The sequence below is a fragment of the Sparus aurata genome, chromosome 5 (assembly GCF_900880675.1).
Source record: "Sparus aurata chromosome 5, fSpaAur1.1, whole genome shotgun sequence".
Classification (NCBI taxonomy): domain Eukaryota; kingdom Metazoa; phylum Chordata; class Actinopteri; order Spariformes; family Sparidae; genus Sparus; species Sparus aurata.
In genome coordinates this window covers 33982950-34009907 of record NC_044191.1, presented here as the reverse complement: position 1 = coordinate 34009907, position 26958 = coordinate 33982950, and the positions used below count along the sequence as shown (strand labels likewise).

Genomic DNA, 26958 nt, shown 5'->3' with positions numbered 1-26958 from the left:
GTAATATGTAATAACCAGTTTAAGTAGGCCGATACCACTCTCGCTGGAGCCAGGAGACAGCTAGCGTAACTTAGCATAGCACAAACACAGGAATAGGCTAAACCAGCACATCTTAATCTTAACGAGTGGTCACTTCCTGGACTCTTGTAGTCGATGTGGAGCTGCCAGTCGACCAGCGGTTGCATTTTATTTTACAGATGTCCTTCATGAATAAGTCGCTGCGTCCTGTTGCTTCCTGACAGCAGTCGTTGACTCTAATTCTTTTATAAAATGTCTGTGTACTTCTGTGGAAGTGAAATACTCAGTTGTTGTGGAATTTAAATCTCCCACCAGCCGACTCGGCCGGATCGTGGCTGGCTGGTGATGCCGTTTGCTAAGAACCCGTGGTGGGTTTACGTGGCCAGCTTCGTCCCCGCCCTCCTGGTCACGATCCTCATCTTCATGGACCAGCAGATCAGCGCCGTCATCGTGAACCGCAAGGAGAACAAACTTAAGGTCGGTGTCGGAGTAACATCATCCCAATCATCGCAGCTTCATGAGGTCTGATTGTGTTGATAACATATTATCTGTGTGTGGTTTCCTCCTGGCAGAAAGGATGTGGCTACCATCTGGATCTGTTCTGGGTGGGCGTCCTGATGGCCGCCTGCTCGTTCATGGGCCTTCCCTGGTACGTCGCCGCCACCGTCATCTCCATCGCCCACATCGATTCGCTGAAGATGGAGAGCGAGTCGAGCGCTCCCGGAGAGCAGCCTCAGTTCCTCGGGGTCAGGTCGGTCCGCAGTAAAATAAAAACTCAGAAAGCTGTAACTTAATGTTCAATCTTCCTGCTGCCACTGGCAATATCACACAACGTTACGCAGTCCTTCGAGGATGAGATGGAGAGAAAAGCCTCGTGAAATTGACTTTCGTCTCGTAATCAATGTTTCCTATACAGAGAACAAAGAATGACAGGCTTATTGGTGTTTGCTCTCACCGGAGTCTCCATCTTCCTCGCTCCAGTACTCAAGGTATGATGTTCACCGCGGAGGAATCACTTGTTTGTTGTCCAGCAGAACCAACACACGGTTCTGTTCTGTGAGCTGTTTCCTGTTGCTGATAATCAGGGATGTAATGGAGGACAAAAACATCTCCAGGTTAACTGAGAGTGTTTCAATCTGAACAGAGACTTAAAGAGGCCATTTTTTTCTAAATATTTTCAACTGGTGTTCAAGTTTATTTCTTTAGTGTTTTGAGTTTCAACCACAAAATGCCAAAGATGTCACGGCCATCTTTAGCAAAGGAAGCTAAACATTTGCTGGGTGAAGCTACAACAATGTCAAATTAATTCTGAATTACCTCTCATCGAGTTGCACATGATAACAAGTGTATCTCGCTGGCTAACGTGCACGCTTGACGCGCTGAGTTTGGATTATTATTCCTCACCATCCGTGTGAAGACGCTGTGTTAAATTCAGAGTTAACTTCACATTAGCTAGTTAGCCTGCTTGCTAAGATAGACAACATTTTTTTATATCTTTGTGCACAGCATTGTAAAAATGAAATGAAATAAGAATGATGAGTAAAATAATGTATTTGTTCATTTATTAAAGGTGCAATATCTGACAATTTCACTGCAAAACATTCAAAAATTAACTAAAATGATCAACTGAACGTGAAAAAATGTCACTGTTGACGTCTTTGTACTGTGTTGAAGAGCTATCCGCTGAAGTTAGCATGCTAACCAGAATCTAGAGGTGTACACACCAACGTAGGCCGGCTAGCTGCACAGCTAACTGAGCTAACATGCTAACACTATCTACAGCCATCGATATATATGTGTATGTCGATTCTTACGTATTGCACCCTTTAATTAGATTTTTGCATAATTATTTATTTAATCTCAGACACTTGTTGGCTCCGTACATCTCTGCTTGTGTTGCTGTCAGTCTATAAACACTCTGTAACGCCTGTAACGGCCGCTGTAACTCGTTTTCCTCCTGCTCCCTGCAGTTCATCCCCATGCCCGTGCTGTACGGCGTCTTCCTCTACATGGGCGTCGCTTCCCTCAGTGGAATCCAGGTACGCTGTGTGCCAGCTGCTGCCGCCGTGTATCGCAATAAATTGATTTTCTTATGTGTGTAGCTGGACTTCTTACTTACATCGACAGCAGGTGGGGAAGTTATTCAAAGCTGCCAAGCAGGGAAGGCAGGAAGACGAGCTCCCAAAGTGTCCATACAGACGGCAGAGAGAACAGAATTACACAGGAAATTAAAGCTCTGGGGGGTTTGTTAGAATCTCCCAAACGATGTGGAATGAAGAAAAAACAATCACAGCAGTTGCTGCACCTGTGGACTGCTGCAGTGAGTGTGTCAGTGTGTGTTTCTGACGGCCAGGTGTCTCATTATAACCGCCGATATCTAGAGAAACAATTACAACCGCGGATGCATTTAGACGAGGTGAAAAGCCTGCAGACAGATGCTCCTCTGTCCAGCTGTAACGCATACAAATCCACTGCAAATGACGTGGGATTAATCATTCATACAGGTGTGCGTGTAGTTAACCTGCGCCACTCGAAGATTTTGACCCTCTCCTCCTTTCTTTTCCTCATCGTCCGGCTCAGTTCTGGGACAGGATTAAGTTGTACATGATGCCGTCCAAGCACCAGCCCGACTTCTCCTACCTCCGTCACGTCCCGCTGAGGAAGATTCACCTGTTCACGCTGGTCCAGATCTTGTGTCTGGCCGTGCTCTGGATCCTTAAATCCACATTCCTGGCCATCATCTTCCCCGTCATGGTACGTGATGAAATGTTAATGGATCTTAACTCGTTGTGTCGTGGTTGTAGGAAGAGATTCAATCCTTTTAACACAAGGTTTTAACTTCTACACGATCAGATGATTTGATGAAATCTGGATGCATGAAGCATGAAATCAGACTTTACCCGGGTACAGAAATGTTTGTGAGGATGTGAGTGAGTGTGAAGAGTTTTAAAGAGGGTAAATGTGTGTGTGTGTGTGTGTGCCAGTGATTCATGTTAACGTCATGTACAAATGCCAAACAGCTTCATCTTCTTCGGACCACATCTGGGATGTGAGATGAATGTTAATGGGAGTCAGAAAAGACAAATCTTGTATCCGTGTGTTGAAAACCTTTCAGATTCTGGGTCTGATGGTGGTCCGAAAGATGCTGGACATGGTGTTCTCCCAGCACGACCTGGCCTGGGTGGACGACCTGCTGCCTGGGAAAGAGAAGAAGAAGAAGGAGGACAATAAGAAGAAGGGCAAGGAGGTGGAGAAGGAGAAGAAGAAGCCCAAGCAAGACGACAGCGAGGAGGAGGTGAGAGCACTCGAGCTTCTGCTGCCCCCTGCTGGAGGGACGGGTCGTGACACAAGTTTTCTGACGATCTGTGTGTGTGTGTGTGTGTGTGTGTGTGTGTGTCTGCAGGACAAGCCCCACGTCTACTCCAACCACTCTCCCAGCTCAGAGTCGGACTTGGATCGCAGGTACTGTGTCCTCAAACTGCACATCCCCTACAGAGATCTCGTCTACCCTGATGTTGTTCAGTCTCAGTGGGGAGCGTACTGCCAGGCCGCTGCCACACACAGCGCTCTCTAACACACACACACACACACACACAGTGCACATTTTAAAGGGTCAGTCTACAAAAATTACAAACAGTAGTGGTTCCAAACTATTGAGATCGGGTCGGGCTGATGAAACGCAGCCGAAGTCACGTCTCGTCTGGTTTCCCTCGTTGGACCTTATTTCAGAAAAACTTTGTATGGTGGTGAATAATGTTTTGTCAGTTTAAAAGATGATTTTTTACCTGGAGAAAGTTGCAGCTTGTCACCAAACTAATAAAACATCAGGCTGTGAAAACATCGCAGAGCTGCTACTCAGAACTGGACCAGAACCAGCTCTCTGTTCACAGAACTGCAGTCATCAAAAGGAGGAGATTTATTGTGATTTTCATCTTTGTTAGTAGCTTTTCTGAGCACAGTTGGCTCCATGTTGGTGTTGAGTGAGACGATGTAGTTCACTGAGTAGTTAAAACACAAAACGACATGAGATTTTACTTTAATTATGACAAACTGAGACTTCATTGATTCGGAAAACTATCTTATAAACTGACAGACATCATGTGTGGCCGATTCAAACAGGATCAATCAATTAGTCGTCTCTCTTGCGGACGTTTAGACCCAGTTTACGGCCACTTTCTGCAAGTCTGAATTTGTCGTCGGTGATTACCCAGAGTTCATAGCGTTGTAATGTCAAACCACAGGCGGCAAAACATTTTAATAAATCAGCGATAATCCAAATGCTTTCATTTTTCTTTATGCAAAGCTTTTTATTATTATAGAAATCTGACATTTTCACCTGAAACAACAAAAAAAGTTATATATTTCTGTTTGTGTTCATGTTTTTATGATAAAGTTATATAATTAAAAACGTTAAATAAGTTTGAAGCAACAAGATGTAATTGCAGAAGTCTGTCAGGGCTCAGAGGGTTTTATTAAAGTATTTTGTTTGCAGCAATTAAACAACACTTTTAATTAATAATGTAACATGTTAGACACCACTACAGGTAAGTTATGTAGATATATTTTGTAATTTTGTTGAACTGGCCCTTTAAAAACAAGGCCCAATCTCTACATCCTGTAACAACAGCTAACCAAACGTCTCAGATTAAAAACATCACACGCTAACTTTAACCTGTTATTTCAATGTACATGTAGCATGAAACCAGCCACACGTGTTACGCCGCGTTGCTGCTTTATATTACGCTTCTTCTTCTTCTGTTTTCCCAAAGTGTTCGCTCTGTCGTGTTCGTGGTGTTCACTCCTTCATTCACTCCCACAAAATTCAGAACACAGATAGTTAAATTCTGAACACGTCACACGGCTCCCTCTCATGTTTTTGGGCTCAGTCTCCTCTCCATGCACTTTAAGGCAATGCAGATCATTGTGATGTCATGAGCTGTATAATCCTGCTGCTGCTCTTCACTGTGTTCATGTGTTCAAAAAATGTCTCACTGCGCTGAATCTTGTAAACTTCCTCACTGATGTGTGTTTGTTAGTTCTGAGATATTCCGAGCGAGCGGTGGCGGTTCCGCTCCGTGTCTCCGAGCCGTCCGTCTTTGTTAGAACGACGCGTGGAATTGAAATAGATGAATAAAAATAATGTGTGATACATTCAGTCTGTTGTACACGTAGAGAGGATTCATCGTAGGCCAGATCTTTCTCGTATAATCATCCACATGCAACAAGCATCATTGTTTTGGTTGTTTCTTTTTCCTTCCGTCTGTTTAAATCTCTTGTGATTCTCTCACAGCTGCACGTCAGCTGCAGAATCACCCTAGTGTTCATTTTTTTTGCTCAACATGCTGAACATTCAAACACAGATTCCTCGTTTGAACTTGTTTGTATTTTTTATGAATGACAGTTCTTCAAAATCGCCCGTCATGTCTGCATTGCTTTGAAAGAGGCATGGTTTGGAATTGACTTTTGTTTATTGATTAATACCGGTTTTTGATTTTGTGAGATGTCGTCGACTGTAAAAAGATTTACACCTGCCAAACCATCCAAAAAGTTGGTACTGATTTGCAAAGTCTAGCTGGATGCAAACACAAAACCGTAGTTGAATTTGTGGACGACTGAAAAATAATTTGTTTATTCTGTAAATGAAGATATGAATGTAAAATGAAGATGCTGAAGGTTGCATTTTCCTTTTACACGTCCTCAATTTACTCTTTGCATCAGCACTCTTCATAGTTTCAAAGCAACAAAATGTAGTTCGACTTGTTCTGCCATTAAACCTGTACAGAGTAACGAGGAGGTAGCTCGATGTTAAACGGGCCACAACATGAAACTTTTCCCTGTTTCGAAGGTCTTGACCTCGAGGCACCGCGGCCTCAGACGCTCCTCAGCAGCTTCACTCATCTGTCACATTACTGTGTCTCAGTTCAGGGTCTGCATCCTCTGAAGGACTCGGCCTTTGCGGTCTTTGAAGGCGAGTCCTTCAGAGAGACCTTGTTAACCTCGTCAGCCATTGCTAAATGTGACGGTCTAACCTTTGGAGCATTTCCTGGTTGTGTCACCAGATGTTTTACCCTTACGTCACGATTTCTGCCACCCAGGCCCTCGAAAGTGATGCCAATGTCGCCATTATCTGTCTTTCTTTCTTATTTTTTGGCGCACAAATAATCTTGGGATATGTGAGGCCACGAAGTATCGAAAAGAAGGAGCATTTGGAGGAGCCTTCGCACGGCGTAGTGAAGTAATTGGCCTTCAAATGCTCCTCCGAAGGATGCAGACCCTGAACTGAGACGCAGTAGGTGACATGAGCTGCTGTTGCGTCCGGCTGAGGTCACGATGTCACGTGGCTGAGCTCCTCCTCCCTTCAGCCCCTCAGTGCTGTATGGTAACCAGAAACTTGCCCCTTCCTTAGCATCACCCTCCACCTGAAGATCTCCTGCCCGTCGTCTCCGGCCATGCCTATGGGCCGAGGGATGGCCTGCCCCGTGCCCCAGGTCAAGATCGAGATGGAGTCGGACTACGACTCGGACCTGGACCCCCACCGGCCTCGGGACATGAGCAGTGAGACCACGTTATGAAGCTGACGCTCGATGTCTTGTTGACAGAACAACGCTCACAGCGAGGTGTGGGCCGAACCGCTCGACGCAGCCGGTTCTGACCCACGGACAGTTCAGGGTGGTACAGCTGTGAACAAACGGACACTGACAGACTGGCTGAAACTGGACTGATCCAACCGATGGAGACGTTTATGTTTGTAGCGGCATCTGCTTTTCAAAATTGGTGCATTTTTGACAGAAACTGCTCGAACAAATATATGAAATACTAAATTTATTTATTTACTTGTATGATGTAAATAGCCACAATAAGAGAGGAACTATTTATCTGTATGTGCTGTATAGGAAATATTATATTTGATGTGAAAATATTTATCTTAATACATACTAGCTATGGATACTGTACCATTAAACAGTTACAACAAATCCAAACAAAACCTGCTGTACAGTAACGTCACATCAGCCTGCGTCTACAGTTTGATTCTGCAGCAGGAAAAACAGGCACACAGTTATTGATAACGAGTTTGTAACATCGACTGTACAAAGCCATGCCTTCTTCTACATTAGCCTTTGTATGCTGGTGTTTGTGTGTTTGTATGAATATGTTGTTTTGTGCCTCTGATCCCAGAGAACCGCTCTCCTCCCCCTCCGTGTCCCTCCAGTTCAGCGCTTCCATATTGGCACGTTAACCCGGAACAAAAAGAAACAACCAAAAAAAAAAAGTTGTGATGTTGCTGCAAAGGATCGATTTATTGTGCAAGACGTAGCGTACAGGTTTATATTTGTGACTCTGTATGAGAACTTAACTCACTTTCCACAACAACACCACATGCAGTACGACAATAACAAGGACAAGCTCAACACGTGATGGATGTTCATGAACTGACCGATATTATTCATGTAATTAAAATGCCATTATTCCAAATTGTGTGCTTGTCATGTGTTGAACATCCTCAAGTCTGTAGCATCAACTCAGAAATCTGTGGTTCGGCGCTGTCGGAAGTAAAACACACTTCATCACAGGAGCGTCTTCTGTTGTTCCTGATCCAGACGGCCGATCAGCAGCACTCAGAAAAACACAAACAGGAACTTCTGACAACCGTCACTGACAGATGAAAATGTCAGTGGCAGTGAAAATGTACGGGGAACTGGATGTGGTTTTAAATGTGCTACTAGTAACAAAACTGACCTTGCAAATAACTCTTAAAGTTTGTTTTTCTTCCCCCTTCGTGATCATGAATGTTCTGGAAAAACAGGGAACAGTAAAAGCAGCAGATCACAAACCTCACACACCAAATCATTCTGAATCCATAATATTCTGAAAACACATTTTTCCAGAGCTAATAACTGAAGCTGCTAATCTCCTTCTGATCTCTGATGAGTCTGACTCTTTAACTTCAGTCTGTCTTTCAAACTGCAGACAGATGTAAGATATCAACACAGCCAGCGATGTGCACAAGGGGAAGGCAGTTTCCCCCCTCGTGGCCCAATTGTTGAAAAACGTGCGCTAAAGTGCCCTCCTGGGAACCAAAACGTGCGCTAAAGTGCTCTCCTGGGAACCAAAACGTGCGCTAAAGTGCCCTCCTGGGAACCAAAATGTGCGCTAAAGTGCCCTCCTGGGAACCAAAACGTGCGCTAAAGTGCCCTCCTGGGAACCAAAACGTGTGCTAAAGTGCCCTCTTGGGAGCCAAAAAAGCGTGCCAAAGTGCCCTCTTGGTTGGCAAAAAACACTAAACTGCCCCCTTGGCTGGTTAAAACATGATAAAGTGCCCTCTTCGGAGCAAAACACACGCTAAAGTGCCCTCTTGGGAGCCAAAACACGCGCTAAAGTGCCCTTCTTTTCGCCCCTGCCCTTCAAAAACTCTGTGCACGCCACTGGATCCAGCAGCCTTTGACTTCTACACACTTCAAAAGCAGAGTAAAACTAGCGCGTTGACCCACATCACAGCCGGGTCAGAGCGTCCACTGACCCGTGAGTAAGAACCGGATCATTTAAGCCAGATGTGAGCGGGTGTGAGCAGGTTTCTTGGCCAGTGAGGAAGATGTATTATATACGACACCCTGTCCTCGATTCATACTGCATATAAAGATGATGTCATAGTGTTTTTTATTGTTTCAAACATCAGTCCAATAATATAAAGTCTCATTAATACACTGAAGGTCTGAATCACAGAATCATAGTACCATTAATATTATTAATAGTAAAGATTATAAATATTCATCATTCCAATTTGGAACACAGTCGGAAAGTGTTAATTTAATTAACTCCATTTAATGGGCTCTCTGCACTCACCCAGCGTCGCCTTGATTCATTCAACATCAATCAAACTGTCTGTTAAATCACCTGACAGAGAATTTAGTCTGGATGAATCTAAATCATTTTCAAGGCAGCAGCACGCGTTACCATCTGCAACACAGCGTCCTTCTGATACCTCCACCCGTTTGGCCTTTTTAGCATCAGCGCGTCACGTCAGCGCACACGAAGGATTCTGCGTCGCCGGGTGTTTGGTGAAGCCGTCGGCGAACCCTTCTCCTTCCACCAGCGTCGGCCTCTTGTTGCACATGGGGCACAGTTTGTTGCGCTCCTGCGAGGCTCTCATCCAGACGATGAGGTTCCAGCGCTGGCCGGAGGAGATGGGCAGGGCCCCGTGCATGTGCTGGCCCCGGTGGAGGAGCCCCTCGCACACCCTGTGTTCCACCTCCGAACACTCGGTCTCGCTTAAAGGCACCTGCAGGGGGCGACACGACCAACACCTTCAGATGGGACTGAACATTTCTGCATGTAAATGATTCCATCGATCTCACAATATTCTCACAGTTGCTGCTTTTTCTAGTAATTCTTTAGAGTAATTTTGGTACGATGAGGTAGTTGCATGTTTCTAAAACTATCAGCAACAATTAAAAAATGGACTGAAAGAGTATACTTTAAAACAAACTCTTTAAATACAATAAATAAGATTTAAATAAGTCCTCTCCAGTAGATAACTGAAGTGTAAACCATCTGTTGTTTTGAAGACTCGAGTTTGTAATCACAGCTGCTGCTACCTGATTTTTGGAGCGTATTTGAAAGAGAAAGTTGGAGCTGAGGATTCCTGATCAGATCTGACCGTAAACCGAAGGACGCGTTTGGCAGCAACCTTCAAATCACAAGGTAGCAACGCCCTGACGCTTAAAGGGATATTCCGGTGTAAGTTTAATCCATGGTCTAAATCACCGTGAAACTCCCTCTGGAGAGATCAAGTTAGCAGACCGCTAATTTACGGAGTTTTATCAACCTCAGAAACGACCGCACGACAACAATACACTGCAGTAAATGGATCCAAATATAAACCGCCACCAAAAAGCCACAAATAATGCTCAGAACAGCACCAAACTTCAGCAACAGTACAAATAGGGTCTCAGCACATAGTCCGGGGCATCTAACCTCCGCTAGCTTAGCTGGATTTCTATTGTGAAGCTAAAAACAGATTTCAACTCTCCTCCATCAGCTTCCGGGTCGGGGAAGTCCCGACGCGACGATTACCGAGTGCGGTTAGAAAATGCTCAATTCCGTTCTTTTCCCTTTCCGCTCTCGATAATAACTGTTATAAACTGGCAGGTAAGACACATATGAACTTTGATTGCTTTTCCATGGAGTCATAATCATACATTTTCATCCATGAGCCGCGGAACTCTACTGCACTCGGTAATCGACTCGTCGGGACTTCCCGTCAACAGGAAGCTGCTGCAGAAGAGTGGTAAATTTAGTCAGCTTTTCAGTAGAAATCCAGCTAAGCTAGCGGAGGTTAGATGCCCCGGACTATGTGCTGAGACCCTATTTGTACTGTTGCTGAAGTTTGGTGCTGTTCTGAGCATTATTTGTGGCTTTTTGGTGGCGGTTTATATTTGGATCCATTTACTGCAGTGTGTTGTTGTCGTGCGGTCGTTTCTGAGGTTGATAAAACTCCGTAAATTAGCGGTCACTGCTAATCCTATGCAGTGGTTATGGGCGGAATACTCCAACATGTTGTAAAGATTTCTAACCGTATATCATATCACCTGTTTCATGTCACCAAAGTAAAGGTTTCCCTCGGTGAAGTCCTTTCCCAGGGACACGTTGAGGGTGACCTCCGCGTTGTCGTAGTGGTAGCTCAGGTCCAGGTCTTCGTTGATGTCATATTTAACGACGAAGGCCTTGTGGCTGTCCAGACAGCGCCCTCCGCAGTCCGGGTACAGCAGAGAGGTGAGCGGACGCAGGTACTGCTCGCGGAGGGGCGTGACGAAGCCCTCGTCGAAGCCCAGCTCGTTCAGGAGGATCTGGAACAGAAGGACAATGAGAAGAATATCATGAATAAAAAGGGACTTCGGATATAGATTCTCTCTTACATCTATACATATTTAATTCAGAGCTCTTTCATGGCTTTAACATTTCATATCTTCCTGATTCAGTGTCTCAGACGAGGGGCTTCATCTTGGCTAACAGCCGTACGGTTCAATGAATTTTAAAGCCACACATGACCGTCCATGCTAGCGTGAAATTAGCACTTATTCTCCTTGACTGTCTTAGAAGATCCATCAAAGTGCCCACATGTACCTGCTTTACATATTTCATGACTGATGGGTTCCACAGTGGGTCAGCACAATAGAGATGAAATATGAATGACCGAGCGGTGATTAAATGTCCAGCAGGCATAGAGATATTACCCCGTAATGGTTCATGGTGTTGGGTCGTCCTTTGGGGGCGGAGGACTTCTCAAAGTGCTCCAGCTCCTCCACCAGCTCGTCACAGAAGCTCTTCTCAAACACGGGGAAGCGATACACTCTGACTGCTTCAACAGGACGGGAAAAACATGCAGATGTTCCATGTAACGCTTTGAAACATACACGAATATATGACAATAACGTGCTGCCACAAAATACATCCGAAAATCTCTTTCATATGTATATTTTTGGACATTTTTGGGCTAATAATAGAAATAATAACAGAGATACACAGCATTAAAACCTTCGTCAATTAAAACACTTCCCAGCTCACCTGCTTCTTCCTCCAACAACTCCAAGAGACCTTCCACGCTGCTGTCGCCGCCTCGACAGTACTCGACAATCTGCTTGAACTTCGGTGCGAGGTAGGACTCCTGAGGAGGAGAGGAGGGCAGGTGTGTCTCAGCGTGGCGTTGATGACCGATCAGTGACACCATGTTCAGCGACTAAAGCAATAAATACCTGCAGATGGTACACATGCGGGTGGAGAGGCCGGTACACGTCTTTTATAGCAGCAGCTCTCTCAGCAGACGTCGCGCTGAGACGCCTTCGCCGGTCCACTTCCTGTGAAATCTAAACACAGAATCACACAGTTGAGTTGCTTGAACTTTGAACTTCTGCCGGTTTATTTCTATTTGACATTGAAATGATGGCACATGTGGACAAGTTACAGTCAGTGTGTGTTATAACGAGACACTAAGATACAACTATAAGCACTTTTTAATAACAGGGTTTCATCTCAGTTTAGGTCAGATTCTGTGAAACTGACGACACAGTGCAGTGAATAAATTAGGAGCAGATCAATTATCAGTAATTTATAGATATCTGGGATTTTTCTGTCAGATTGCCTTTAAAATAAATTAATTTATACTAATTTATAAATGAGCTGCGTTGGCTGTGATGCAGCTTCCTCTCACACAAAGTCCCACCTTAAAAAATATCTGATCGGTCACGATTAATAACCTATAAACACTGAGTAATCTCAATCTGCAAAGTAATTAGTAACTAAATGTATCAAACAAATGTAGCAGAAAGGAAGTATAAAAAAGAAAATACTCAAAATTAGTATTTAAGAACAGTACTTGTTTTCTTTCCATCACTGGTTGTACAAAGTTTTGACACACAGGTTTTGCAAATATCGCTGTATCGTGATATTATCGTTATCGTGAGCAATGTATCGCGAATCGAATCGTATTGTGAGTTACTATTTGTTGTGCTGTTATTGTCTTGTTGTCACACACACACACACACACTTACCTTGTTAAGCACATCCTCAAACTGTTGGTCCGTCACACAGCCGAGCCTCCTCAGCAGCTGCGGATCAATAATGAACCCAGATGTCAGTCACATCACGTCACGTCACGTCACGTCGCTCCAAACACTGATACTGTTGTGAATGTGTGGCTGATGTTCACTCACTGCCTCGTAGTCCAGTCTGAACTGCTGCTCCGACACGAAGCGGACATGCAGGCTGAAGTCCTCCAGGAAGAAGTTGTCAGTTGTGAAACAGTTACAGAGATAAAACTGAGCTGCGTCGTCTGTCGTCATCACAGCTCGAGTAGAAGAAGTAACCTCAATGAAACACCGGAAAAGAAACGTTCAGTGACGAGCTACAAACAAATAAATAACAACACTTCTTCTTCTTCTTCTTCTGCTGCTGCTGTTGATTCTTCTTCTTCTTCGTTTAATTGGCGGTTGGCGAACAACGAATTGGCGCGTCACCGCCACCACCTGGTGTGGAGTGTGGCTAACACAAACAAAACAAATACATCATTTGAATAGAATAGAATAGATTTTTATTGTCATTGTTTCTGACAAAACTAAGAAAAACAGATAGCAGCTCTTTCACAAATAAATCTAAAATATAATATAAAATATAAAAAATATAAAATATGGACAAGAAACGTGAAGAGTGCCGGGCTGCTGCGTCTGGACACGCCGTCATCTTGATTGATAGATTTGTCATCAGTACTTAATTTAATAATAATACTAATTTAATGATAATATAATAATATAATTTAATTTAACAAATGAGTCAAAGGAAAACACAGGAGCATACTACATTTTGAAATTGAAATGATGAAAATAAAACTTTATGAATATCAAGTCCCTTGAAATGAATGATCAAATGTGCCAAAGGACCAATGTAATGTCTTTAGTTTCTTTTTTTTTTAATGATAATTTTAAACCTGTGATAGTTGTTGCCTCAGAATGTTATGGAGTGTGGCTAATACCAGCAAAAAAATAAATTATTTGTAATTTATACATTTTTTCCAGTGGAGAGTGTACAGTTGTGGTAACTGTGGTAACAGACTTGGACCAGGAAAACAAAGGAGCATACTAAAGTTTGAAATTTAGATGTCTAAAATAAAACTTTATGAATAACATGTCCCCTGAAATGAATGTCCATATGTGCCAAAAGAGAATGTCTTGATCTATTTTAATTTCTATTTTTAATAATATTTTTAAAACTGTAACGGTTGTTGCCTTACAGTTTACACATTTCAATTTGGGAAATAATTATCATTTTAAAAAAAAAAAGTTAAAAACAAACTAACAAAAAAAAGCATGGCTAAGGTGTAGTACCGCAGGATGCCCAGCAGATGGCGGAGGGGGCGCTAACCATAAAATGTAGATACGAACCGCAGGAAATCAACAGTAGAAGAAGAAGACAGGAACAACACGCTGGGAGCCGTCAGTCTGTTGTGATCTGTTGTGGATTATCTGTCGTCGTTAGCAGCGGCTAGCACGGTTATTAAATATGCCGATTAGCAGCTAGCATATTTATGTTAGCTGAGGTTTATAACCGCTGTCCGTTGTACCACTTTATAAAGTCTGAGCGGAAATGTTAAGCGTGGAGTCGTTACAGGTGGCTGAGGAGGAGGTGGTGGAGTCCAGCTCCAACAAACTCGGCGACATTTACACTTACGTGGCTAAAGGCTGTTTCCCTCAGACTGTGCACCCTTTACGAAAGAAGAATCTCAGACGTTACGCCCAGAAGTTCATCTTTGACGGTGAGGATTCCTGGAAAACCCACTCAGCATGCATTGCGTTTCTATGTCTGGCGTTACGAAATTCCATTTGAAAATCCTGCAAATTTGATATATAAAGATGTATATATCTTGTGTGACATAATGTTTTATATTTTATGAATCTGTAGGAGTATGTAAAAAAATCGGCATACTTACTGAGCGTTTAAGCATATCCAGCACTGTATATCAGTGCTGGATATAAATCTCAACTGGCTTAGAGAAGAGAAGAGAATAAGCTTCTTATAAAAGTTAATATATTCTGGAAATAAGTGACGCTTGGTGAATAAAGTATAAGCCGAACTGAGGAGTGGACTTGAACTGCTTGTCACAGTTAAAGTTGTGTTTTATCAGTTTGTCCACCTGTGAAATCAAGCAAAACTACATTAAATGGTCATTTCTTTGAATTGAGTTTGGCCACACAGTACTCATGAAGGGGTATGCAGGAGCCTTATATTTCTCATCATCCGTGTCTTTTATAAGAGGGCAAGCTGTACTATGTGGGACCCAAGAAAAAAGAAAAGAGGGAGGTAGTCATCGAGGCCGAGAGGAAGAGGCAGATCTTCCTCGACTGCCACTTTAATGACATCGGTCATCACCTGGGCCAGAAGAAGACTGTCCACAGGATCCAGAGCAAGTACTACTGGCTGGGGATCATCAAGGACGTGGTGGATTGGGTACACACACTTTTATGTCTTTTAGTTTTTTGTTTAAATCTCTGGGACATAAAGACAAAACTGTCTTAACCTGAATGATAACTGCTGTTTTCAGATAAAAGTATGTGACACCTGTCAATACACTGAGAGGAGTAAAAACCTGGCGAGGATCATCAGGCCCATAAAAGTGGACACACCTTGGGAGATTGTTGGGATTGATATTTTAGGTTAGTGCCTCGATTCATTCCATCAGATTATATTTAAAATGTTTTTTTTTACTGTATGATTTCTTGTCACACTGTGAAACCTGCTGTCTGTCTGTCTGTCTGTCCTCTGCTCACCAGGACCTTTCCCAGAGACCCAGCAAGGCAACACCAAGGTTACAGTCCTTATTGATTACTTTAGTAAATGGCCGGAAGCTTTTCCAGTGCAGAAGACAGACGCTCTCTCTGTTGCGCGATGTATTTCCAAATGCATATACAGGTGAAAACATTTCACAAAATCTTGACTTAAACGAATGTTTTTAAGATGTAATTTGCCAGAATGTTTGATTTCTTTTTACTGTATGAGACCTGTTTATGTTCCCCTAAAACCACATTTTTGAGAGTTTTTAACAGAATATAATTCTTGCCACGAACTGCCTCCAAATCTTTGATGAAAGGCCACTTTCAGGCTGCTAATATTTAATTCTAACTCATGTTGATACACACAAAATTACACCATTTTGAAGCCTGATTTTGATTGAATTCTGTTCTCTGTTCGATCAGGTTTGGTGCCCCAAAAACAATAGTGTGCACGCAGAATGCTGACTTCTGTGATGAGGTGAGATGTGAGTCACAAAGTGTATTTAAATTATCAGGTGAATGAAAGGATGAGAGATTGTACCGCTGCTGTTGTCGGGCAGTTTTCTCATCGCTCCTGCTGTGTGTTTTTCTAGGTGACGAAGCTGCTGTCCGACAGGTGGAGCATCGTGCAGAAGGTGTCTCCTCTGGATCATCCTCAGCTCAACCCGCTGCACGACTGCACGTGTCCTTTACTGAAGGACGCCGTGGTGCAGATGGTGACGGAGAAGCAGGCCGACTGGGACGACTTCCTGGACCCGGTGCTGTTTCTGTTCAGGACGTCCACCAACCCTACAACCAAGTTCACACCTTATTCCCTCATGTTCAACAGGATGGCTAATTTACCAAATGAGGTCCAGACTCCCTTGTTTAGATAAAAAAAATCAGACAGCGTGGTTTGTTTCTGATTACTAATTGTCTTTCCTTCCTTTTAGACGTCATTGAGCGTCCTGAATTATGACGACCAAGAGCAGGATATGTGTTCCACAAAGGAGAAGGCCTCGACGTTTATGAGAAGAATGCAGGAGCAGCAGAACTCCGTGAAACAGCTGGTAAGTCATGTTGCTTTGTCTTGTATTGATGCAATCAAAGAAGATGACACACACACACAGCAAACACACAGAGCACATGTAGCTGAATTCTTTGCTGATTCTTGGACAGTCACCTCCTCTGTGAAAAAATTATTCTGCTCGGCATTTAAGCTGAAACAAAGGTTCAGGCCTTTTTTTCTCTTTCCGAAGATGAAAACACTGCAGCATAATTAGGATGTTTGGTGGAAAAGTGTCATTATTGATGTTGTAATCCTTAAACACAGCGATACTCTCCTGGAATATTGAACGTGCTGCCTTTGAACCGAAATATTGGATCATAAATGCCACATTTAGAGTCATTTTTTAGATTTTTTTTTCTCAAGCATTCACACCTAATCAATAATGTGTCCGTCTTTACAACCACTGTTGTAACTTGTCACTTTGAGGTGAGTGAGCAAGAATCAATGTGAGGCAGATCGTCCAGTTGACAGCGCCCTCTGTTGGAATCAATACTATCATCAATACTTGACATATATCATGACATGTTGGACACAGTGAAGTCATGATGATTATGAATCTTCACCTCTTGTGAATTCATCGTTTTTATTACATGACCTATATTAATTATCAAAGATGGAGATTTAATACTTGTCTTACTAATGTATTGTTAGACAGCAAACAGAGATATTTACAAATACACATATTTGTCATCTTAATTAACTAATTAACATACCTGGCTGTGTGTAACATGGTTGATGTGCAGAGAAACTCATCAGCTCAGATGTTGTCTGTTTCTTTTGTTTTTCACTTTTCTTCATCCCTTCTGTTTTGTGTTTGAATGTGTGTTTCACTTGTAGGTGATAGCCAACATGAATATAGCCTACAAACAAGAGAAGAGGAAGAACGCCAAGCGGAAGACACACAACGTGCCCTCCATGACCTTTAAAGACTCAGATCCTCTGTTCGGTGCAGGAGACTCGCCCTCCCCGAAAAGACTGAAAGAGAGTTTGTATTTGTCCTTTCCTGTCGAGACGGTGCTGGCCACCGAGCAGAGCGGCTCAGAGGACATAAAGACCGAGTTAGCGTATCACTTAGCTGAGTCTGACGTCCACTGAGGAGGACGGTGTGTCACGTCAGTGGAGCGAGACTACATGTTGTCAGCTGCTGCAGGTCTCGGGCAGATCGGACGGGAATCCAGATGTTGCAGAAATGAGCTGAAGAATCTCACCTGTGAAAACTGAATCCGGCACAAGACATGGCAGGAACACTGACCCACATGTACTGTTGGGCTTTCCCAACAAAAAAAGCAGTTTCCCGTGAAAATGTTGTTAACTTATTTGTTTTCACTTTTGTCATACAAAAGATATTTCAGCTACGGTACTGTAAAATAAATATATTGCTTCATTTTAAAGCCCTGGTGTTTTGTCCTTACATGGTGGGAAATGTTTGTTAGTGTTATTAAGTCTTTATCTTTAGAATAATGACATAATATATAGAAGTATGCACTTTCATATGCTTATATAAGTAAATGAATAATAAAGTTATATTTATGGACAAACCTACACCACCTACCACAGACTGAATGTGCTCATTCATTCAGAATATGTTGTGAGTCAGGAGCATTCACAATAATATCAGAGTTTCCAAATGTTTGCTAGAATAGAATTTAATTCATGAAAACATTAAAAGAGCAGTTCACCTGAAAATGAACATTTTTGCAGACCAGATACGATAATATGATTAAAATGGCTAAATTTTTACACTTTGACCAATAGAAGTCCTCCCATTCCACCCAGACAGGTTTGTTGTGCTCGAGGCTCTTGAACGCTCACTAAACTACCCGGTGGGCGGAGCCACAGCACGGTCACTTCCGCAACAACTCAGATCAGAGAGGTTAAAAGTAGAAGAGGTTTCTCTCTGCTCCATTTTCCGTGCTCTGAAATTTATGAGCAGATTTAAGTTTGGGTGGCAGCTTGAAGGAGCCTTGTGTCTTCAGCCAGGAGAGGAGACTTACAGACAAAAACAAACATATCGAGCTGACAAATGAAATAACAATTTATAAGGATAAGTGGACAATTTGAAGACGTTTCAGGTGGCTGCACTGATTATTTGAGAATTGTAAAGGTGAGTGATCTTCTCCTTGTAATGTCACTTGATATGATTGATGCCAAGTAGGCTGTAACTTCATGTTTACAATACTGACTTTCTCAATAACTGTCTCACCTGCTTGACTGATCATTTCACCACTGTTACATCAGATTGATTGAATTTTCTACCAGCTACCTTGTTGTTGGTTGGTTCATACTCTGCTCCATCATTTTAATGATTCATATAATGAGAACATGTATTTAATAACAATAAATACAAAATGATAAATTATTATTATTATTATTATTTATTATTAATAATAATAATAATAAAACCTGCCATTGTGTGTTGTTGTCAGGTAACTGTGCATCTTCTTTAAAATAGACGATCTTTGATACCGGTTGTCCTCCGGCTTCATCTGTCAAATTTAACTTAGCTCAGTTTGAAACGCGGTTTCTGCCTGTTAGCATCCATTTCTAAGCTGCTGTATTTTTTTTATATGAAAAAAAGAAAGAGTATAGTTAATTATTTAATATTCCCGAGGACAGCCGGCCGGACACGGGATTATAAAAACATGGAGGAGTTTGAAACCTGACGCAACACAGCTCAACGCCGGCTAACAGCTAGCTCACACAGCTAGCTAATGATTTATAGGAATGTGTTTTTAGACTGATGTTGCAGCCACACTGGATAATAACCTCCATGACTCTGACAGATCACAGTTGTACAGTTTTGTAGGAAGACTTCATCTTCATCAAGACAGCCAGCGAGCCGCAGGACACCGGAAGTACATCCCTTCAAAATAAAAGTAAGTGTCATTAAATAACAAAACGTCGCTTCTGCTCCATTCTGAGATCTCAAAATATCCTGGAGTTATTCCTGCATTATGATAATGAATGTTGGGATTACCTACATTATAAGAAGTGATTCTGGTTGTTATTACAACTGTTATGTGGGAGCCAATGAGAGCTGAACTGCCATGAAAGCAAAGGAGGATCTCTAATACATTAATATATTAAATTTTAACAACCAGTTATGAAGTTACAGAGTCCCCTGAGGGTCAGACACAGATGTGTGTGGCCCTCAGTTGTGTGTCTGATCTCGTTCAAACAGGTTAAGCGTGTCCACCCACCCTTGGGGGCCGGGACAGTCCTGCTGTATAATTTACTCAAGTATTTCTCCAAAGTTTACTTGAGTATTTCCTTTTTCTGCTACTTTATTCTTCCTCTTAACTACATTTATTTGATAGATTTAGGCACTGTTGTGGGCAGAACATTGTATGAGAGGATGTTGCATCAGAGCCAGCGAAGCACATTTAAAAATTAGTTATAATTATGTGCAGTCTGACAGAAAATTCACCAATACTGATGCATAAAATGCTGAATGTCGGCCCTGATAATCAGCCAATCGCCTATTAATGATATAAATAGGCAGGTGAAACATGTTTTCCAGAGGAACTACCATATTGTCTCTGAAGATGGTGACAATGACCATATTAGTCTCTCTCTCTCTCTGGGCTGTGCGCTGCCGTACCTTATCAAATTCTAAATCATTAACCATTATTATGATCTACTTGACGCAATTGTTGCAAGAAGTAAGCTGTGTGTGTGTGTGTGTGTGTGTGTGTGTGTAAAAGTCATGGACCTGGACCACGTAATGAGGTGAAGTCACCTGTGATGGCAATATCCCAGACTCCCTTACAAATTGTGTGATTTTAAGACTCAATAGTTGTATGAGGGAAAACTTAACCTAGCTTGTGAAACCATGCAGCAAATTCTACATCAGTGGGGCCTTCTTGTGAATTCGGCATTAAATAAAAAAAACATTAGGATCTTTCATTCTTTGAAAACGTGGCATTTTGTCCCGGCATGTTTTTCTTGTTTTAAAAGTGCGTCTTATCTCCCAGCAGCTGTTTCGTCTCACTGATTTTGCCATTTACACCAAATTAATGAAGGAATACAACATATTGACAGTAAAAATGGCACATTTTACAAATCCAGTGAACAGTAACCAATATAGACTACTTCTTTTGAGTGAGAAGACGACAGGGAAAGTCACCAGATTCCCTTTAAAATGCTACATTTTTAAGACTTGCTGTGTGAAGAGAAACTGTATGAACTTTGTGAAATGCTGTATACAACATATTCTTAACTATTTGGGCCAGCTTGTTCATTCGGCAAACGTTATACAAAGCTCAGAATATAATTTGATAATAATATAATACCCTGCCTGTTTTTAGTTGGTATCTCTGATCATTACTCTGTTTGTTTCACTCTCCAGATAACAGCATGGGCCTCAAAGTCGCTGTGAGTTGCACTGTGTCGTTCATCCTCCTGGACGTGCTGGTGACGACTGTCCTGTACACACATGGATCACACCTGAGCTTATTCAGAGAGGAAACGCTGAACTTTAACGTCCTCGAGTCAACGTTGGACCTCTGGTTGACCGCCCTGCTCAGAGCCTGCCTCCTGCTGGGAGCCTCCGTAGGGGTTTCATACAACAGAGAAGACGGTCCTGGGAGGGCGGCTAAATCCACCCCTCTTACCGTCTTCATCTGTTTGGTCATCATCACCTACACCCTGGCCAAGCTGCTGATACTGACTGAGCCAGCTGAGGGAGCTCCGGCGCTGACCCAGCGGCCCTGGGTCCTGAGCTTGATATGTTGGACTTGTGCCTCCTCTGTGGGTGTCATGCTGTTTTGGAGGCTGCTGGGGATGCAGTCCAAATCTGTGAGCAATCGCAGCAGCAGGGAAAGAAGAGGGGGCTCTGAGGACACTGAAAAGCTTGTGGAGGGAGCTTGTGAGGAGGAGCAGGAGGTGGAGAGCGAGAGGAGGAAGAAGGCGACGGAGGAGGAGGAGAAGAAGAGCTCCGGGGCAACGCTGGGACGTCTGCTGTCCTACTCCAAGAAGGACGGTGGGCTTCTGTCTGTCGCCGTCCTCGCCCTCCTCATCTCCGCCGTGTGTGAGTGTCCTCGATAAAGACATATGAATCACATGTCCAACGTTCGGCTCCATCAGATGTTTAACGTCTTCCGTTACAAAGGATTGCAACACTCATGTGAAATAGGTCGTCGGTGTCTTTGAAAGGCTGTTGATAGTTTACGACTGTCTGACTCAATCCAGATTACACAGATTGCTCTCATCAAGTGCAACTCAGTGCAACAGTGTGTAAACTTTAGTGTCAAAATGAAGAAATACAGACACACAAGGTTTTGTTTTCCTTATTTTATAGCAGAGAAGAAAAAAAAAGGAACATCAGAAGAGAGGAAGAGGGACCTAACAGCCCCTTAATGAAGATGTAGTGTTTTTTATTTAGGATATATTACATATTAACACACATAATTAGCTATTAAACGACTCACAACAATGTTAATAAGACCCTTTGAACAAGGGCTATAAATTCTTTTTATTACTGATTGAATAGTCTGCTGATTACTTTCTCAATTAAAGGTTCACTCTGTAGTTTTGGGGAAGAAAGATCTTAATTTCATGCCCAATGAAACTCTCTTTGTTTTGATGACTGATTAAAGCACAACAGCTCATTAATTCAGCTGGAAAAGATACATTAATATTGTAATTATACCACTTTTGGGTTTATGGCCTTTAAGTTCTGTGTCTTCTGTGTCTCTCTGTAACCTGCAGGTGAGGTCTTCATACCTTACTGGTACGGGAAGGCTATAGACAGCATTGTGGTTCAGCAGAGCATGGAGCATCTTGCTAAGCCGGTGTTCTCACTGTTCACACTGGCCTTAGTCAGGTGAGTAACTACAGGTGGCCCTCTGATGGTGATGTCAGCTGTGAATGGGTTGGCTGTGATCTACGTCATCAGTGTGTTCCTGTGTGCACTTTCAAAATAAAATAACTGGCCGGAAAGAGACACTAAGATTACAGAGACACAGGTGTTTGTCTTTATGAACATGTTGCTGACCAGAACTCTGATGTTGTCATCCTAATCTTTTAACTTACTTTAAAACCAAGAAGAGACAACACTTATTATATTACGATATACAGTATAACCACACTTTACAACACTTCCATCCTCTCCTCAGCTCACTCTCAATGGGAGTACGTGGAGGAGTCTTCACCCTGACGATGGCCAGGTTAAACCGTCGCCTCAGGAACCGTCTCTTCAGAACTCTGATGAGGCAGGAGATCGCCTTTTTTGATGAAAACCACACAGGTGATATAAAAACACCACACGTGCGTCCATCCTGAAACGTATGAACAGAAGAGCTGTCCTAACACGCCTCCGTCGCTCTGTAGGTGACATCCTATCGCGTCTGTCAGCTGACACCACCCAGGTGAGCGACCTCATCTCCCAGAATGTCAACATCTTCCTGCGGAACGCCATCAAGGGCGCCGGCGACTTCATCGTCATGTGCGGGATGTCCTGGCGGCTCTCGCTGGTGACCATCATGGGATTCCCTTTCATCGCCCTCGTCTCTAAACTTTATGGAGATTACTACAAGGTAGAGCAGCTCTGTGCTGTGCTTGTCATTTAATCTGCAGAGAAAATTAAAAAACATCACATCTTTGTATTTTCTTTTTTCTAGAAATTAACCAAAGAGGTGCAAACAACACTAGCAGAGGCCAATAAAGTTGCAGAGGAGACGATTTCAGCCATGAGGACAGTACGAAGCTTTGCTAACGAGGGCGGGGAGGCGGACTCGTACTACGCCAAGCTTCTGGTCATGTACCAGCTCAACAAAAAACAAGCGCTGGCTTACGCTTGCTACATGTGGTCCAGCTGTGTGAGTCTCAAGCTGTTGCCCCATCACATAAAGATGTGAAGCTCCAGATGTATATGTTAGAGTGTTTTCTGTGTGTGTGTTTCAGATCTCAGAGCTCGCTTTAGAAGTTGCTATCCTCTACTACGGCGGTCACCTTGTCATAACAAACCAGATGAGCAGTGGCGCCTTGATAGCTTTCTTCATATACATGCTCGAACTGGGAGAGAGTCTGGAGGTATGTAGGAATTAAACAATGAAAACACTGAGAGGACACTCATCCCTGTATCTGATGTCACATGTGGTTTGTCTACAGAACATAGCATCGGTGTACACGGGCCTCATGCAGGGAGTCGGAGCTGCTGAGAAGGTTTTCGAGTACCTGGACAGGGAGCCCAAACACCCGGCTGATGGCACGGAGGCTCCAGACACCTGCACCGGTCTGATTGAATTTAAAGACGTCACATTTGCGTACCCAATGCGCCCTGAGACGGATATTCTCAAGGTTTGTCGTGCTGCCATAAAGCACTGTGTATGAAACTCTTAAAACACTATTCAGTTACTATTGACGCCAGCCTCAGACTGCTTTACTGCACATGTTTGTTCATGAAATCCCTCCTCGATGTGTGTTTTGCAGGGAGTGTCGTTTACTCTGCGGCCCGGGAAGGTGACGGCACTCGTGGGACCTTCAGGCAGCGGAAAGAGCTCCTGTGTGAGTCTGCTGGAAAACTTCTATGTTCCTCAGCGAGGCCAGGTGCTGCTGGATGGACAGCCAGTGCAAACCCTCAGGCACGACTACTTACACTCCACGGTGAGTCTTCAGACCACGTACATCACTGGGACAAATGGAAATGATGTCTTTTACACAAAGAAACACATAACTGAATGTATAACATTTGCAGAATTTACAAGAAGGCCAAATTAATTTAAGTTTGGAACATTTCTTCTGATTTAACAGCTCACTGTGCTATTATTAAGGGAGTCTGGCAATATTGAGGTTTCTAGTTCGGTGGTGAAATCAGTTGAAACACAAACATATCACAGCCATTCTGCTTGTTGTTGTGGCTTCTTCTTCGTGTTCTGCAGAGGATGTCAGTACCGTGGGCGGTCCTTTGTGGTCCAGGACACGTGTGCAAACACCCTGCTAAAAGGATGTGGTCGCCTCTGAATGTGGTCCGAGTGATTAGATCTTAAATGTGTCATGGTGCATTGTGGCGTTGTTCACACTTGCGCTTCACGCCAGGTCTCTGAGGGTGGATGTTGACGCCAGGTGCCTCGGTATGGTTTCATCCACTCGCTGTTTCGTTTCTGCAGGTGTCTCTTGTGGGCCAAGAGCCGGTGCTGTTTGCTCGGACGGTCAAGGAGAACATCACCTACGGCCTGACGGACATCCCAGTGGAGGATGTGACGCAGGCTGCCACCAAGGCTAATGCTCACGATTTTATCACCGCCCTCCCTAAAGGCTATCAGACAAGTAATTCCTACATTTATAAGGAAAATAAGGTCCCAGAAAAACTGTTATAGTCACAAATGCTCTGAAAGGACATTGAGCTGACTGCCAACTGTGCATCATAAAGATGAAGTCAGGCTGTTGAGTCATCGCTGCTTATCATTCCCCAGGTGTTGGCGAGAAAGGCGCCCAGCTGTCAGGGGGACAGAAACAAAGGGTGGCCATCGCAAGAGCTCTGATCCGTAACCCTCGTGTTCTCATCCTGGACGAGGCGACCAGCGCCCTGGATGCAGAGAGCGAACACATCGTAAGTGAAAGGCTACACGTACTTACACCAGAAAGAAATCTGACGTCCACGAGGAGAACACAAGGAGGCACAATAACCCAATAAAGCACCCTGCTGGTAAACTCTTACGTTTCTGTGTGTGTTGCTTCTTCTCTGTGACAGATTGTTTTAATCTCTGCTGTACCTTCTGCAGGTCCAGGAGGCTCTGAACAACATTATGCAAGAGCACACAGTGCTGGTGATCGCCCACCGGCTCAGCACGGTGGAGAAGGCAGACAACATCATCGTAATCGACAAGGGACACGTGGCCGAGCAGGGCTCTCACGGTCAGCTGATGGCCAGTGGGGGGCTGTACTGTAAGCTGGTGCAGAGGCAGGTCCTAGGCATCGAGACGGGGGAGAAGGACCTCAGCCCGTCTGACAAACTCAGCTGGAGGCCTGATGGTGGAAAGCAGCGGAGACGACACAGCAGCAGCAGCAGCACCAGTGAGTCTGAGTGCAACCTGCGCTACTGAGGAAGATCTGCAGTGAGTGGAAATGGACTGCAGGATGTTTATGAGGGCTCGTAGCTTTTTGGAATATTTTGGGATATTTTGTGCAGCTGTTCAGCGGCCTGGAGTCTAATGATTGTCATGCAAACAGAAGAAGATGTTGGACAACAGTCTGCTTCAAACACTCCAAGTAATGGTGTCCCATATCATGACATATTTCATGTAAGACCAGTATAGGTTAAGATGTACATATAGATGAATTAAGTGGCATTATTCCGTTAAATATATGGAGCTGAATGTATCAAAACATATCAGAGGATGTTGTGTTTCTTTTTAAGACAGCTCTGTAACGACTACAAAGAGAAGACGCCTTCATCTGTTGAGCTGAAAACATTATACAGATTTATTCTGTTGTGAGAGTAAATCAATTAATGACACTAGAGATATACGATGTATAAATCACTGTAAATGAAAAACACATGTTTCAAAGATAGACTGCATGTTGGCCTTTATGGAAACAGACATGTTGGCTTAAAACCAAATGCTGCGTTTAATGTCTCCTTGTAAACCCCACTATCAGATATCAGTCGACGCACACTTGGACTGTGACACACTGGTTGTGTTTTGAAAGACACTATTGCTACCTGTTGTTTTGTCATTGCACAATGAAATAAAATAAAGTATATTCTTTTAAACCAGATGCAAAGCGTGTGTGTTGTGTATGCATGTTTGTCTACAGCACACAGGCATGTTTTTGTGCACATAAACAGGGGGCATCTCAAAACTATTACAATATCATGGGAAAGAGTTTTGTTTTAATTTTGATGATCCAAAATCCAGTATCTCAAAATATTAGAATATTACATAAGACCAAATTTTCCAAAAATAAGGATTTTACTAGTTCTTACTGGTAACTACTAGTCCTGCAGGATTTGGCACCTGCCCACAGAGCCAAAACTACTAGTTACTGGTTTACTGACCGTGGTATTACTGCACTTGATTGGCCAGCCAACCCACTCGACCTGAGTGGGTCAGATCAGGTGAGTTGTCAGGAGGAAGCTGAGAGACATCAGACCCAACAACACAGACGAGCTGAAGGCCGTTAATAAAGCAACCTGGGCTTCCAATCCACGCTGCACTGATGTGGTAATTCATGCAAAAGGAGCCCAAACCAAGTATTGAGTGTATAAATTAACATAATTTTCATAAGGTTGATATCTCTGTATTATAAATCCTTTCTTTGTTTAAATTGGTCTTATGTAATATTGACATATTTCACTTTATGTGTAATTAATCTAGAATATACAGTTTCACTTTTTGAATTCAGTTACAGGGGGGAAAAAGAACGCTTCAACTATGTCGGTTTTTTTTTTTAGCTGCACCTGCATGTGAGAAATTAAAATGAAATTATATCTCTTATTATACAGTTATGAATTAACTGACAGGGTCTAGTTGAATGCAATATGCCTGTACTATACCTTAGACTTTAGACTTTTATTCATCCCACATCGGGGAAATTCACTTGTCACAGTTGCAGGTAGACGGACATACAGAC

At 43.2% G+C, this 26958-nt stretch overlaps 3 protein-coding genes across 7 annotated transcripts in view; 2 read left to right on the top strand and 1 right to left on the bottom strand.

The window, feature by feature from the left end:
* slc4a5a (solute carrier family 4 member 5a) overlaps positions 1 to 7491 on the top strand; it is a 32318-nt gene extending 24827 nt beyond the window's left edge. For all 3 annotated transcript variants that reach the window (XM_030415745.1, XM_030415746.1, XM_030415744.1), the window contains 8 exons: positions 334 to 495; positions 591 to 769; positions 935 to 1007; positions 1989 to 2057; positions 2599 to 2772; positions 3134 to 3313; positions 3422 to 3480; positions 6425 to 7491. In XM_030415745.1, the coding sequence (XP_030271605.1) occupies positions 334 to 495; positions 591 to 769; positions 935 to 1007; positions 1989 to 2057; positions 2599 to 2772; positions 3134 to 3313; positions 3422 to 3480; positions 6425 to 6590 (1062 nt within the window). In that variant the 3' untranslated portion in view covers positions 6591 to 7491. The remainder of the gene's footprint in view (positions 1 to 333; positions 496 to 590; positions 770 to 934; positions 1008 to 1988; positions 2058 to 2598; positions 2773 to 3133; positions 3314 to 3421; positions 3481 to 6424) is intronic.
* A 1161-nt stretch (positions 7492 to 8652) lies between these two features.
* On the bottom strand, positions 8653 to 12990 carry ogfod2 (2-oxoglutarate and iron-dependent oxygenase domain containing 2). 2 transcript variants are annotated; one of them, XM_030416061.1, is made up of 7 exons: positions 12726 to 12990; positions 12564 to 12620; positions 11769 to 11879; positions 11581 to 11680; positions 11250 to 11374; positions 10605 to 10862; positions 8653 to 9295 (listed from the first exon to the last, which is right to left on the bottom strand). In XM_030416061.1, the coding sequence occupies exons 1-7, from the start codon at positions 12852 to 12854 to the stop codon at positions 9032 to 9034; spliced, it is 1044 nt and encodes a 347-aa protein (XP_030271921.1). In that variant the 5' UTR covers positions 12855 to 12990; the 3' UTR covers positions 8653 to 9031. The 2 variants fall into 2 exon arrangements, with proteins under 2 accessions (XP_030271921.1, XP_030271922.1); XM_030416062.1 differs by having other exon boundaries at positions 11250 to 11371.
* A 5860-nt stretch (positions 12991 to 18850) lies between these two features.
* abcb9 (ATP-binding cassette, sub-family B (MDR/TAP), member 9) lies at positions 18851 to 26103 on the top strand. 2 transcript variants are annotated; one of them, XM_030415911.1, is made up of 12 exons: positions 18851 to 19259; positions 20732 to 21412; positions 22093 to 22207; positions 22500 to 22630; positions 22714 to 22919; positions 23004 to 23201; positions 23287 to 23415; positions 23494 to 23682; positions 23815 to 23988; positions 24492 to 24651; positions 24798 to 24934; positions 25107 to 25427. In XM_030415911.1, the coding sequence occupies exons 2-12, from the start codon at positions 20740 to 20742 to the stop codon at positions 25425 to 25427; spliced, it is 2433 nt and encodes an 810-aa protein (XP_030271771.1). In that variant the 5' UTR covers positions 18851 to 19259; positions 20732 to 20739. The 2 variants fall into 2 exon arrangements, with proteins under 2 accessions (XP_030271771.1, XP_030271772.1); XM_030415912.1 differs by lacking the exon at positions 18851 to 19259 and having other exon boundaries at positions 20740 to 21412; positions 25107 to 26103.
* Positions 26104 to 26958: the final 855 nt, after the last annotated feature.

What these genes read in the sequence shown, in the direction of transcription:
- ogfod2 (XM_030416061.1), bottom strand. Translation starts at nt 12,854, where the DNA reads ATGACGACAGACGACGCAGCTCAGTTTTATCTCTGTAACTGTTTCACA. An exon ending in CGCATGTGTACCATCTGCAG is followed by an intron (nt 11,681 to 11,768) that starts GTATTTATTGCT and finishes TCTCCTCCTCAG; the next exon opens with GAGTCCTACCTCGCACCGAA. An exon ending in ACACCATGAACCATTACGGG is followed by an intron (nt 10,863 to 11,249) that starts GTAATATCTCTA and finishes CTTCTGTTCCAG; the next exon opens with ATCCTCCTGAACGAGCTGGG.
- abcb9 (XM_030415912.1), top strand. Translation starts at nt 20,740, where the DNA reads ATGGGCCTCAAAGTCGCTGTGAGTTGCACTGTGTCGTTCATCCTCCTG. An exon ending in AACTGGGAGAGAGTCTGGAG is followed by an intron (nt 23,416 to 23,493) that starts GTATGTAGGAAT and finishes GTTTGTCTACAG; the next exon opens with AACATAGCATCGGTGTACAC. An exon ending in ATGCAGAGAGCGAACACATC is followed by an intron (nt 24,935 to 25,106) that starts GTAAGTGAAAGG and finishes TACCTTCTGCAG; the next exon opens with GTCCAGGAGGCTCTGAACAA.